Source organism: Watersipora subatra, chromosome 1 (assembly GCF_963576615.1).
Source record: "Watersipora subatra chromosome 1, tzWatSuba1.1, whole genome shotgun sequence".
Taxonomy (NCBI): domain Eukaryota; kingdom Metazoa; phylum Bryozoa; class Gymnolaemata; order Cheilostomatida; family Watersiporidae; genus Watersipora; species Watersipora subatra.
The window spans coordinates 44,200,435-44,215,984 of NC_088708.1; the positions used below are offsets into that span (position 1 = coordinate 44,200,435).

Sequence of the window (15,550 nt, forward strand, 5' to 3'; positions counted from 1 at the left end):
CTCAATTAAACTCAATTGTGTGATGCTCAATTAAACTCAATTGTATGATACTCAATTAAACTCAATTGTGTGATGCTCAATTAAACTCAATTGTATGATACTCAATTAAACTCAATTGTGTGATACTCAATTAAACTCTATTGTGTGATACTCAATTAAACTCAATTGTATGGTACTCAATTAAACTCAATTGTGTGATACTCAATTAAACTCAATTGTGTGATGCTCAATTAAACTCAATTGTGTGATGCTCAATTAAACTCAATTGTGTGATGCTCAATTAAACTCAATTGTATGATACTCAATTAAACTCAATTGTGTGATACTCAATTAAACTCAATTGTGTGATACTCAATTAAACTCAATTGTGTGATACTCAATTAAACTCAATTGTGTGATGCTCAATTAAACTCAATTGTGTGATGCTCAATTAAACTCAATTGTGTGATGCTTAAATAAACTCAATTGTGTGATACTCAATTAAACTCAATTGTGTGATGCTCAATTAAACTCAATTGTATGATACTCAATTAAACTCAATTGTGTGATGCTCAATTAAACTCAATTGTGTGATACTCAATTAAACTCAATTGTGTGATGCTCAATTAAACTCAATTGTGTGATGCTCAATTAAACTCAATTGTATGATACTCAATTAAACTCAATTGTGTGATACTCAATTAAACTCAATTGTGTGATGCTCAATTAAACTCAATTGTGTGATGCTCAATTAAACTCAATTGTATGATACTCAATTAAACTCAATTGTGTGATGCTCAATTAAACTCAATTGTATGATACTCAATTAAACTCAATTGTGTGATACTCAATTAAACTCAATTGTGTGATACTCAATTAAACTCAATTGTATGGTACTCAATTAAACTCAATTGTGTGATACTCAATTAAACTCAATTGTGTGATGCTCAATTAAACTCAATTGTGTGATGCTCAATTAAACTCAATTGTGTGATACTCAATTAAACTCAATTGTGTGATACTCAATTAAACTCAATTGTGTGGTACTCAATTAAACTCAATTGTGTGATGCTCAGTTAAACTCAATTGTGTGATGCTCAATTAAACTCAATTGTGTGATGCTCAATTAAACTCAATTGTGTGATACTCAATTAAACTCAATTGTATGGTACTCAATTAAACTCAATTGTGTGATGCTCAATTAAACTCAATTGTGTGATGCTCAATTAAACTCAATTGTGTGATGCTTAATTAAACTCAATTGTGTGATACTCAGTTAAACTCAATTGTGTGATGCTCAATTAAACTCAATTGTGTGATGCTCAATTAAACTCAATTGTATGATACTCAATTAAACTCAATTGTGTGATACTCAATTAAACTCAATTGTGTGATACTCAATTAAACTCAATTGTGTGATACTCAATTAAACTCAATTGTGTGATGCTCAATTAAACTCAATTGTGTGATGCTCAATTAAACTCAATTGTATGATACTCAATTAAACTCAATTGTGTGATACTCAATTAAACTCAATTGTATGATACTCAATTAAACTCAATTGTGTGATACTCAATTAAACTCAATTGTGTGATACTCAATTAAACTCAATTGTGTGATACTCAATTAAACTCAATTGTGTGATGCTCAATTAAACTCAATTGTGTGATGCTCAATTAAACTCAATTGTGTGATGCTCAATTAAACTCAATTGTATGATACTCAATTATACTCAATTGTGTGAGGCTCAATTAAACTCAATTGTATGATACTCAATTAAACTCAATTGTGTGATACTCAATTAAACTCAATTGTATGATACTCAATTAAACTCAATTGTGTGATACTCAATTAAACTCAATTGTGTGATGCTCAATTAAACTCAATTGTGTGATGCTCAATTAAACTCAATTGTATGATACTCAATTAAACTCAATTGTGTGATGCTCAATTAAACTCAATTGTATGATACTCAATTAAATTCAATTGTGTGATACTCAATTAAACTCAATTGTATGATACTCAATTAAACTCAATTGTATGGTACTCAATTAAACTCAATTGTGTGATACTCAATTAAACTCAATTGTGTGATACTCAATTAAACTCAATTGTGTGATGCTCAATTAAACTCAATTGTGTGATGCTCAATTAAACTCAATTGTGTGATGCTCAATTAAACTCAATTTTGTGATGCTCAATTAAACTCAATTGTGTGATACTCAATTAAACTCAATTGTATGGTACTCAATTGAACTCAATTGTTTGGTACTCAATTAAACTCAATTGTGTGATACTCAATTAAACTTAATTGTGTGATGCTCAATTAAACTCAATTGTGTGATGCTCAATTAAACTCAATTGTGTGATACTCAATTAAACTCAATTGTGTGATACTCAATTAAACTCAATTGTGTGATACTCAATTAAACTCAATTGTGTGATACTCAATTAAACTCAATTGTGTGATGCTCAATTAAACTCAATTGTGTGATGCTCAATTAAACTCAATTGTGTGATGCTCAATTAAACTCAATTGTATGATACTCAATTAAACTCAATTGTGTGATACTCAATTAAACTCAATTGTGTGATGCTCAATTAAACTCAATTGTGTGATGCTCAATTAAACTCAATTGTATGCTACTCAATTAAACTCAATTGTGTGATGCTCAATTAAACTCAATTGTATGATACTCAATTAAACTCAATTGTGTGATACTCAATTAAACTCTATTGTGTGATACTCAATTAAACTCAATTGTATGGTACTCAATTAAACTCAATTGTGTGATACTCAATTAAACTCAATTGTGTGATGCTCAATTAAACTCAATTGTGTGATGCTCAATTAAACTCAATTGTGTGATGCTCAATTAAACTCAATTGTATGATACTCAATTAAACTCAATTGTGTGATACTCAATTAAACTCAATTGTGTGATACTCAATTAAACTCAATTGTGTGATACTCAATTAAACTCAATTGTGTGATGCTCAATTAAACTCAATTGTGTGATGCTCAATTAAACTCAATTGTATGATACTCAATTAAACTCAATTGTGTGATACTCAATTAAACTCAATTGTATGATACTCAATTAAACTCAATTGTGTGATACTCAATTAAACTCAATTGTGTGATACTCAATTAAACTCAATTGTGTGATACTCAATTAAACTCAATTGTGTGATGCTCAATTAAACTCAATTGTGTGATGCTCAATTAAACTCAATTGTGTGATGCTCAATTAAACTCAATTGTATGATACTCAATTAAACTCAATTGTGTGATACTCAATTAAACTCAATTGTGTGATGCTCAATTAAACTCAATTGTGTGATGCTCAATTAAACTCAATTGTATGATACTCAATTAAACTCAATTGTGTGATGCTCAATTAAACTCAATTGTATGATACTCAATTAAACTCAATTGTGTGATACTCAATTAAACTCAATTGTGTGATACTCAATTAAACTCAATTGTATGGTACTCAATTAAACTCAATTGTGTGATACTCAATTAAACTCAATTGTGTGATACTCAATTAAACTCAATTGTGTGATGCTCAATTAAACTCAATTGTGTGATGCTCAATTAAACTCAATTGTGTGATGCTCAATTAAACTCAATTGTGTGATACTCAATTAAACTCAATTGTATGGTACTCAATTGAACTCAATTGTATGGTACTCAATTAAACTCAATTGTATGGTACTCAATTGAACTCAATTGTGTGATACTCAATTAAACTTAATTGTGTGATGCTCAATTAAACTCAATTGTGTGATGCTCAATTAAACTCAATTGTGTGATACTCAATTAAACTCAATTGTGTGATACTCAATTAAACTCAATTGTGTGATACTCAATTAAACTCAATTGTGTGATACTCAATTAAACTCAATTGTGTGATACTCAATTAAACTCAATTGTGTGATACTCAATTAAACTCAATTGTATGGTACTCAATTAAACTCAATTGTGTGATGCTCAATTAAACTCAATTGTGTGATGCTCAATTAAACTCAATTGTGTGATACTCAATTAAACTCAATTGTGTGATACTCAATTAAACTCAATTGTGTGATACTCAATTAAACTCAATTGTGTGGTACTCAATTAAACTCAATTGTGTGATGCTCAATTAAACTTAATTGTGTGATGCTCAATTAAACTCAATTGTGTGATACTCAATTAAACTCAATTGTGTGATGCTCAATTAAACTCAATTGTGTGATGCTCAATTAAACTCAATTGTGTGATACTCAATTAAACTCAATTGTATGGTACTCAATTAAACTCAATTGTGTGATACTCAATAAAACTCAATTGTGTGATGCTCAATTAAACTCAATTGTGTGATGCTCAATTAAACTCAATTGTGTGATATTCAATTAAACTCAATTGTATGGTACTCAATTAAACTCAATTGTGTGATACTCAATTAAACTCAATTGTGTGATGCTCAATTAAACTCAATTGTGTGATGCTCAATTAAACTCAATTGTGTGATGCTCAATTAAACTCAATTGTGTGATACTCAATTAAACTCAATTGTATGGTACTCAATTAAACTCAATTGTATGATGCTCAATTAAACTCAATTGTGTGATACTCAATTAAACTCAATTGTGTGATACTCAATTAAACTCAATTGTGTGATGCTCAATTAAACTCAATTGTATGGTACTCAATTGAACTCAAATGTGTGATACTCAATTAAACTCAATTGTGTGATACTCAATTAAACTCAATTGTGTGATGCTCATTTAAACTCAATTGTATGATGCTCAATTAAACTCAATTGTGTGATACTCAATTAAACTCAATTGTGTGATGCTCAATTAAACTCAATTGTATGGTACTCAATTAAACTCAATTGTGTGATACTCAATTAAACTCAATTGTGTGATGCTCAATTAAACTCAATTGTGTGATGCTCAATTAAACTCAATTGTGTGATGCTCAATTAAACTCAATTGTATGATACTCAATTAAACTCAATTGTATGATGCTCAATTAAACTCAATTGTGTGATGCTCAATTAAACTCAATTGTGTGATACTCAATTAAACTCAATTGTGTGATGCTCAATTAAACTCAATTGTATGATGCTCAATTAAACTCAATTGTATGATGCTCAATTAAACTCAATTGTGTGATGCTCAATTAAACTCAATTGTATGGTACTCCATATAACTCAATTGTGTGATACTCAATTGAACTCAATTGTGTGATACTCAATTGAACTCAATTGTGTGATACTCAATTAAACTTAATTGTGTGATGCTCAATTAAACTCATTTGTGTGATACTCAATTGAACTCAATTGTGTGATACTCAATTGAACTCAATTGTGTGATGCTCAATTAAACTCAATTGTATGGTACTCAATTAAACTCAATTGTATGATGCTCAATTAAACTCAATTGTATGATGCTCAATTAAACTCAATTGTGTGATACTCAATTGAACTCAATTGTGTGATACTCAATTAAACTCAATTGTGTGATACTCAATTAAACTCAATTGTGTGATACTCACTTGAACTCAATTGTGTGATACTCAATTAAACTCAATTGTGTGATACTCAATTGAACTCAATTGTGTGATACTCAATTAAACTCAATTGTGTGATACTCAATTGAACTCAATTGTGTGATACTCAATTAAACTCAATTGTGTGATACTCAATTAAACTCAATTGTGTGATACTCAATTAAACTCAATTGTGTGATGCTCAATTAAACTCAATTGTGTGATGCTCAATTAAACTCAATTGTATGATACTCAATTAAACTCAATTGTGTGATACTCAATTAAACTCAATTGTATGATACTCAATTAAACTCAATTGTGTGATACTCAATTAAACTCAATTGTGTGATACTCAATTAAACTCAATTGTGTGATACTCAATTAAACTCAATTGTGTGATGCTCAATTAAACTCAATTGTGTGATGCTCAATTAAACTCAATTGTGTGATGCTCAATTAAACTCAATTGTATGATACTCAATTAAACTCAATTGTGTGATACTCAATTAAACTCAATTGTGTGATGCTCAATTAAACTCAATTGTGTGATGCTCAATTAAACTCAATTGTATGATACTCAATTAAACTCAATTGTGTGATGCTCAATTAAACTCAATTGTATGATACTCAATTAAACTCAATTGTGTGATACTCAATTAAACTCAATTGTGTGATACTCAATTAAACTCAATTGTATGGTACTCAATTAAACTCAATTGTGTGATACTCAATTAAACTCAATTGTGTGATGCTCAATTAAACTCAATTGTGTGATGCTCAATTAAACTCAATTGTGTGATACTCAATTAAACTCAATTGTGTGATACTCAATTAAACTCAATTGTGTGGTACTCAATTAAACTCAATTGTGTGATGCTCAATTAAACTCAATTGTGTGATGCTCAATTAAACTCAATTGTGTGATGCTCAATTAAACTCAATTGTGTGATACTCAATTAAACTCAATTGTATGGTACTCAATTAAACTCAATTGTGTGATGCTCAATTAAACTCAATTGTGTGATGCTCAATTAAACTCAATTGTGTGATGCTTAATTAAACTCAATTGTGTGATACTCAATTAAACTCAATTGTGTGATGCTCAATTAAACTCAATTGTGTGATGCTCAATTAAACTCAATTGTATGATACTCAATTAAACTCAATTGTGTGATACTCAATTAAACTCAATTGTGTGATACTCAATTAAACTCAATTGTGTGATACTCAATTAAACTCAATTGTGTGATGCTCAATTAAACTCAATTGTGTGATGCTCAATTAAACTCAATTGTATGATACTCAATTAAACTCAATTGTGTGATACTCAATTAAACTCAATTGTATGATACTCAATTAAACTCAATTGTGTGATACTCAATTAAACTCAATTGTGTGATACTCAATTAAACTCAATTGTGTGATACTCAATTAAACTCAATTGTGTGATGCTCAATTAAACTCAATTGTGTGATGCTCAATTAAACTCAATTGTGTGATGCTCAATTAAACTCAATTGTATGATACTCAATTAAACTCAATTGTGTGATACTCAATTAAACTCAATTGTGTGATGCTCAATTAAACTCAATTGTGTGATACTCAATTAAACTCAATTGTATGATACTCAATTAAACTCAATTGTGTGATGCTCAATTAAACTCAATTGTATGATACTCAATTAAACTCAATTGTGTGATACTCAATTAAATTCAATTGTATGATACTCAATTAAACTCAATTGTATGGTACTCAATTAAACTCAATTGTGTGATACTCAATTAAACTCAATTGTGTGATACTCAATTAAACTCAATTGTGTGATGCTCAATTAAACTCACTTGTGTGATGCTCAATTAAACTCAATTGTGTGATGCTCAATTAAACTCAATTTTGTGATGCTCAATTAAACTCAATTGTGTGATACTCAATTAAACTCAATTGTATGGTACTCAATTGAACTCAATTGTATGGTACTCAATTAAACTCAATTGTATGGTACTCAATTGAACTCAATTGTGTGATACTCAATTAAACTTAATTGTGTGATGCTCAATTAAACTCAATTGTGTGATGCTCAATTAAACTCAATTGTGTGATACTCAATTAAACTCAATTGTGTGATACTCAATTAAACTCAATTGTGTGATACTCAATTAAACTCAATTGTGTGATACTCAATTAAACTCAATTGTGTGATACTCAATTAAACTCAATTGTGTGATACTCAATTAAACTCAATTGTGTGGTACTCAATTAAACTCAATTGTGTGATGCTCAATTAAACTCAATTGTGTGATGCTCAATTAAACTCAATTGTGTGATGCTCAATTAAACTCAATTGTGTGATACTCAATTAAACTCAATTGTATGGTACTCAATTAAACTCAATTGTGTGATGCTCAATTAAACTCAATTGTGTGATGCTCAATTAAACTCAATTGTGTGATGCTTAATTAAACTCAATTGTGTGATACTCAATTAAACTCAATTGTGTGATGCTCAATTAAACTCAATTGTATGATACTCAATTAAACTCAATTGTGTGATGCTCAATTAAACTCAATTGTGTGATACTCAATTAAACTCAATTGTATGATACTCAATTAAACTCAATTGTGTGATGCTCAATTAAACTCAATTGTGTGATACTCAATTAAACTCAATTGTGTGATGCTCAATTAAACTCAATTGTGTGATGCTCAATTAAACTCAATTGTGTGATACTCAATTAAACTCAATTGTATGGTACTCAAAAAACTCAATTGTGTGATACTCAATTAAACTCAATTTTGTGATGCTCAATTAAACTCAATTGTGTGATGCTCAATTAAACTCAATTGTGTGATATTCAATTAAACTCAATTGTATGGTACTCAATTAAACTCAATTGTGTGATACTCAATTAAACTCAATTGTGTGATGCTCAATTAAACTCAATTGTGTGATGCTCAATTAAACTCAATTGTGTGATGCTCAATTAAACTCAATTGTGTGATACTCAATTAAACTCAATTGTATGGTACTCAATTAAACTCAATTGTATGATGCTCAATTAAACTCAATTGTGTGATACTCAATTAAACTCAATTGTGTGATACTCAATTAAACTCAATTGTGTGATGCTCAATTAAACTCAATTGTATGGTACTCAATTGAACTCAAATGTGTGATACTCAATTAAACTCAATTGTGTGATACTCAATTAAACTCAATTGTGTGATGCTCAATTAAACTCAATTGTATGATGCTCAATTAAACTCAATTGTGTGATACTCAATTAAACTCAATTGTGTGATGCTCAATTAAACTCAATTGTATGGTACTCAATTAAACTCAATTGTGTGATACTCAATTAAACTCAATTGTGTGATGCTCAATTAAACTCAATTGTGTGATACTCAATTAAACTCTATTGTGTGATACTCAATTGCGTGATACATTGGAAAGCTTGATAAGGAAACATCAGTGCTATATCATTGATTATATACTTTTTTTTTATATGATCTGCCCCTTTAGTTAAAGTGTTAATACATTAGATAGCACAGCACTTCTCTATTTGTTTCATCGCCGCTCCCTACGACTGATGAAGGCGATCTCACACCCCTTTGTTTTGAATGAAACGAAAAGGCTCAATATATCACGAAAAACAGACATAATCGGAATATATGATAACAGTATGTTACTGGAAGGTCATTCTAAGAAGAGTCACATTTTTATGCAGCAGCAAAAAGTTAAAAACAACCCACTTTATGATCTTTCACTTTTTTCCTGCCTCTTTTCTACTGTTGTGGTAGACCACCGCCGAGATCAGAGCCAGATCTGAGAAAGTAGCCAACCCTGAGGAGAAATATACCGTATACATAAATTATAAATATATATACATTACATGAATATAAATTTGAGAAATATATACACTTTTTGCGTTGCCCTCAAGTAGTTAGTTTCTTTGTGGATCAAGCAGAGGAACTCGGTTGGTTTCTTGACACTATTATCTGATCGAAACGTGGTTGCTTGCGGGTGAGTGAAACTCGCAGGTCATTTTTTGGATCGACAGCGTTACAATGTTTATTTTTGATGTATAGAAGTGATGAAAATTGATTCCTACACCCTGAAGAACAACAGCTCGCATCCCTTATGGTGAGAGCACCTGATCAGGAAGCCTTGAGATACTATTATTATATACTTTCTACTTCGCTGTAGCTATCAATAATTTATATCAACTAGAAATTCCTCTGTCATACAACCCATGACCAAAGTGATATTGGAAAAAAGAAAGGGTACTGATGGCTGAGAAATGCAATATTAGCAGTCAAATGGCACTGCAGTGCAATAGGATAACTGCAATGGTAGCTGTAATGTACCGGGTGTTATTATGTACAACAAACAGCAATAATGAAAGGAAAAGATTATACGTGCATATCTCTCCCCCGCAATAGGAGAAATGCAATATTAGAAGTAAAATGCACTGATATTATTAGAATAACCAATATTATTAATATAGTAATACAGTAATAATAGAAAACCAATGCACAATTTTGTTTACATTTCAAAACGTCATAGCTAACAATATCAAAAGGTTGTGATATTTATATAGATTTTTAGAAAATCTATTTAACAAAACTATTTAGAAAAAATAATAACAGTAAAATATTGCCCAACATCGGTCACGATATATTTCGATCTTGTAAATTCGAATGCTTATTCTTATAATTAAATCTTATAAAATTGAATAATTATTCTTATAATTAAATATTGGAATAATTTCATAAGAATCGTTAGAAAAAATATCATCGTCATCTCCTTTACTTTCACTGCTTTGGAAATCAGTTGGAATACCAAAGGACTCATAAGTGTCCAAAATGTCAGTTACTTATAAATCGGCAAAAAAGAAACGATTACTTTTCAGTACTTCTACATTAATTACAGAAACCTTCGGCAATTGGACAATGCTATAGACTGGTGAAATGTGCACGCTTTTGTGTGAAATGCGCACGACTTAATGGTTCTATTCTCTGTCGTTCGGCGTTTCGTTTGCCGGTCTTAATTTTAATAAAAATAAGGCTTGTCAAGTTTAATAACGATTTTATGCCGAATAAATCTGTCAATTTATGTATAATCTGATCAGGTCTGTAAGGTTTAGGAAATTTTCTACAAATAATAAAGACTTGGTAACCTATTTAAATAGGTTTATAAGTGTTTTGTATCGTTATTATACTTAAACGACTCTATTAAAAAATGGTTAATTTTGTTGATGAGATTTCGGTACAAGGGTTTGCGACGGCCATTAATAAATAATTTTCCTGAGTTGTGTGCACATATGCATTTGTCATAAATCTCCCAAACAATCGCTTCGCTCGTGTTTGGTCGTGGGATTATCATAAATCTCCCAAACGATCGCTTCGCTCGTGTTTGGTCGTGGGATAAGGATCTCATAAGCCGTCAACTGTTAATACCTCTGGTTGTAGGCTAAAGCATGATGATGTGTTTCCATTTATCCGCAAGCACAACCTATTCTCCTCCATCAGCACACAGATAGTTCTTCTCATGGAGTTTAACACTGAGCTCGCACTCGAGCTCCTCTTAGGCAATATGGAGTGCATACCAGTGCGTATACATTCCTTTCTAAGGCGTTATCATTGCGATTAGCTTGTTCTTTCCAAAGTTAACTTTACCTAGCGCAGCTTGAAGCATTTGCGGTTTGTGTCTTGTTCCAACATAATTATCTTGACCTGCCTGTGAGCTTCTTGTATTACAGTTGTAGGTTTATTAGTATTCAGGGTTGCTGAGCTTTTGATCGGTTTGTGAGTGTCGTGGTAGACGTGACAGAGCTACAACTGTTACCCTCCCTTGTGAGTGTGGTGATACATGTGATTGAGTTATGACTGTTACCCTACCTTGTGAGTGTGGTGATACATGTGATTCAGTTATGACTGTTACACTACCTTGTGGGTGGCAATACATGCGATTGAGTTATGAGTGTTACGTTACACTTCCCAGAGTCTGACTCGTAAAGAGCCAATTCTATTACGTAAACCTGTGTTTAAGCAAACAGCATACTCAACAAACTGGGAGGAGTGTCAAATAAAAACTTAAGGGCTGAGACATTGTGTGAGGAGCTTATTTGTCCGCGTAAAGTAGCGCACGCGCCATGACAAGGCCGGTGGAGGATGAACAAAGAGAGCATGGGTGATAAGTTTATCTGCTCATAGTGGTCGGCTGTGAATGTATAAGCAGTGCATTTAGTCACCTGTTTTAAGGAATTCAATAGTGGTTAGCTTGTATAGGTAGACTAAATACTAGCTCACCGATCCACATGTTTACCGCAAGTCTGTAGATTTTCATATCCGTAATTTATTACGACAAGAGTTGATGATAATTGTGTTAATCCTTTCCACCAGCTATCTCTAACTGTCTGTCTTGTTTGTAGCCACAGAAAGTCGTCCCTCAACTCGCAAAGCATAAGAGGTTTCAGTTCCTCGTGAGTAGATATTCTATTCTTAAATATTCCATTTGTTAATGTGACAACTACAGTGAAAAAGGGGAGACAACTCTTGTTTTCACATAAATTTGTGCTGTTTACAAAAATTTAATTGTTGCTTTAAAATTTATTTTGTGATGAAATTGAGTTTTGTTACTTTTCTAGTGACATTAAAATGATTGAGCTTGACTGGAGACAGGGAATATTACTAGTGAATTAAGGTGTTAGAATAAGTAGTCAGTTGCAGCTAGTAGAAGGCCAGACTTCTTAAAGATGAACTTGAACCAGATTTTAGTAGATTTTATCAGAAAGTATCAGTATTGTGTTTGTTTTTATGTTTGACGTGGTCTGACTGCGAGGATGTTTCAAGATTAAAATCGACAAAACCTGATTGCGGTTAAAATGTTCAGCTAAAGCGAAAGTGCGATTATGACATCTGTAGTTGCAAAGAGACCAACGGAATAGAGACACATAATGCTGTATTTTGAACACAATGTGTATGTTTCCATGGTGCGCAGTACTGCGAAGCAGCCCCCTCCGAAGTCGAGGGATCGTACGTTTCCATGCTGCGCAGTGGTTTTCAGCAAATTAGCCAGAAAAGAGAAATTGTGTAAATCGAATCGCTGGATGGATACATGGAATCGATTATGCGTACCGAACGTCAGAAAAGGTTTTTTTATGCTTTTGTCATCATTATACTTTTATTTACAATACACATTCACAATGTTTTACAAACCTTAACACATTTTTTACAAATAATATATTTTTAATAAATATTTATATAAGTAATAGATTATTGAAATGTTACTTTAGGGCTTGCCACCTATTTTTTGAAGTGTTGGTATCGATAACAAAGTCCAGGAAAGTAATCACTTCATCAGCCTCGTAGGTGCAGACCATAAGTAAATTTAAGTGAAAAAAATATCGGATGAATAGCAAAAACAAAGATTAGCAGGATAACTTTTGTACTATTTCATGGTGCTCGAAGAATCTGTTTCTACGGCATGAGAGCCATGCGCAGCCACTGCGCAGTCGCTGTTTCCTTGCTGCGAATTTGCACTGGCTTCGCACTGATCAGTGCGCAGTGATTTCAGTGCGAAGACGCCGTTTCCATGATTCGGAGATAGCGCAACTTCGAAGCACTGCGCATCATGGAAACTTAGTGAATATCCGATAACAACTATAGTAGCCATAGCAACTAGTGACATCATTTTTTGTATTTATCTCTTTAGCGTTTTAACTGCCATCAAGTTTTGTCAATTTTAATATTGAAACATCCTGGCAGTCAGATAACCTCAAACATCAAAAACAATCACAAATGATAAAAAATACTGATATTTTCTGATAAAATCTACTAAAATTTTGCGCAAGTTCATCTTTAAATCTAGCCCCATGTTGCTAATGTATGCATATGCAATAGTGTTGGGCCGGTATATAATTTAGTGCCGGATAGGACATCCTTGCACTTTTTATGAGTTTTCCCGGTGTCGGTATTATCCTTTACCATCTTCGGTATCCTTTGCCAAGTAAGAAAGTTCGGTATTGTCGGTATTGTAGTTCGGTATATGGTTTTCAGTGTGTGTTTAACTTCAGCTTACCTACTGCCCATTTTTATATAACGCAGGTGGGGGATAAATCAAATATAAAACGTATGAATATATCAAACGTATCAAATATCAAACGGGGGTTTTATCAAATATAAAACGTAATATACGTTTTATATTTGATAAAATATAAAATATCAATGTAAGATGTAACATAATACTAGATACCTATAGGTAAGCATGGTAATGTTCGTTGAAGAAAGAGTTATAATATAATTCGCATGTGTTGTGTTTTCAGAATGTCTGAGAAAAAAAGTTGTGATTGCCAATGTGCACTGAGCGTCTCTTTTTGATTAGCGTGTTCCTCAAATATGTGTTGTTGCTATTAACCATAACATCAATTGACGCGCGATTTTTTGATTTCATTTTTCTCATTTCTTTCTCATTCCGTTACATAGCGATTGTGGGTGAGACGTCAAATGAGCTATTTCATAAGCAGCTCATTGTGCAGGAGATTCTCCCGCGCACACGTCGCTGGTAATGCTGTAGCCTGTCAAATACAAAAATCTTTCCGGATAACCAATTACCGATAGGCTTTTATGGATAAATACTAATCATATCAAACCGGTCGCGGATAACTAGCTGTCACCGAAAATGATTGGTTTTCCGGATACCGATAATGACTCGGTGTCGGTAAAAGTGGATAACTCCTTACTAATATGCAACCTATCGCTGACTCAATCATCGTTTTATCTCTGGTTCTGTTATAAGGAATCATCTCCATTGCTGATTGTCCGTGACAATCATATAAGACTTACTGGTGTAAGTCTTATATGAGACTTAATGGTGAGACTTACTATAAGACATACACAAGTAAATTTAGGCTCAGCGGACGGTAGAATCCAGTAAATCTCAACTCTGTGGTACGATTGCTCTCTGTAGAACTGTGGCTGATTTTGCTAATGTTATTGCAGTATCTCGATCAGCTGTTTAAGAAGATGCCAGACGAGTGTAGCACGTACCACAACACCATGGTCTTCCTTTATGCCGAGCATAGTCCGAAAGAGCTGCTCGCCTTTCTCAAGAAGGCCGATGGGTATGACCAGAGCGCTGCCGTCAAGTTCTGTGAGCAGCGTGAACTGACGAAGGAGAAAGTTTATCTTTTGGGTGTGTAACAAGTTCAGTAGTAAAAGGCTATATGTGTATGTGATAGCTATAATAAGGCTATATTTATATGTTCTAGCTAGAATAAGGCTGTGTATGTATGTGATAGCTAGAATATGGCGATTTGTACATGTTATAGCTAGTATAAAGTTATGAATGTATGTTAAGCTATAATAAGGATGTATGTTATAGCTACAATATGGCTATATAGCTAGAATGAGTGGAAGTTGCTTACAGTGAGTTGTTGGAAAGCTGTAGGCAAGCGTGTATTGAACTCTGAGTTAGGGTACGGTGGCCTGTACCTGGTACAGACTCGCTGGTCTTTCCTAAGTCTTTGTTACTGTGATGAAGTGGTCTTGCAATGGTACATTGACCAATGGGATAAATTCCATACACACTTCTTGGTTGGTGTTCTGTTGAAGCATAGCTAACAATCAGTTTGCTAAGAGTGTGTAGAAGGGCTTAGCCTATTCCACAACAGGAAGTCAATATTACTCGAATGAATTTATCGAAATTAAAAGATAAATTTATACAAAAATATAAAATATAGTAGTGATAGATTGCTCCGATTCCTTCTATCATTTGAAACCGAATTCGATGTCGGATCCAACTCACACAACTTGGCACATTCCCCCAACTAGATATCGTCATTGCTATGAGAAGAGATGGATATCATGCTATTGTGAGCATGAAGCTGTAGACCCAACCAATATTACACCCTCCATTTCTGCTGTCATACAACTAGAAAACTAAAGCACCACTCATTCTAAAAGTGCATTTATGTTTAAGATGTGTTTAAATACAGCGTCTAAAATTTAAAATGCTGAAGTTTAGAAA

The 15,550-nt window shown here is 32.4% G+C and overlaps 1 protein-coding gene across 1 annotated transcript in view; it reads left to right on the forward strand.

Annotated features, from left to right (window-relative positions):
• Nucleotides 1-15,550, forward strand: part of LOC137397177 (vacuolar protein sorting-associated protein 41 homolog) — a 64,708-nt gene that overhangs the window by 40,032 nt on the left and 9,126 nt on the right. Inside the window, exons 14-16 of the mRNA XM_068083468.1 lie at nucleotides 10,993-11,131; nucleotides 11,955-12,005; nucleotides 14,524-14,716. Of these exons, the coding sequence (XP_067939569.1) occupies nucleotides 10,993-11,131; nucleotides 11,955-12,005; nucleotides 14,524-14,716 (383 nt within the window). The remainder of the gene's footprint in view (nucleotides 1-10,992; nucleotides 11,132-11,954; nucleotides 12,006-14,523; nucleotides 14,717-15,550) is intronic.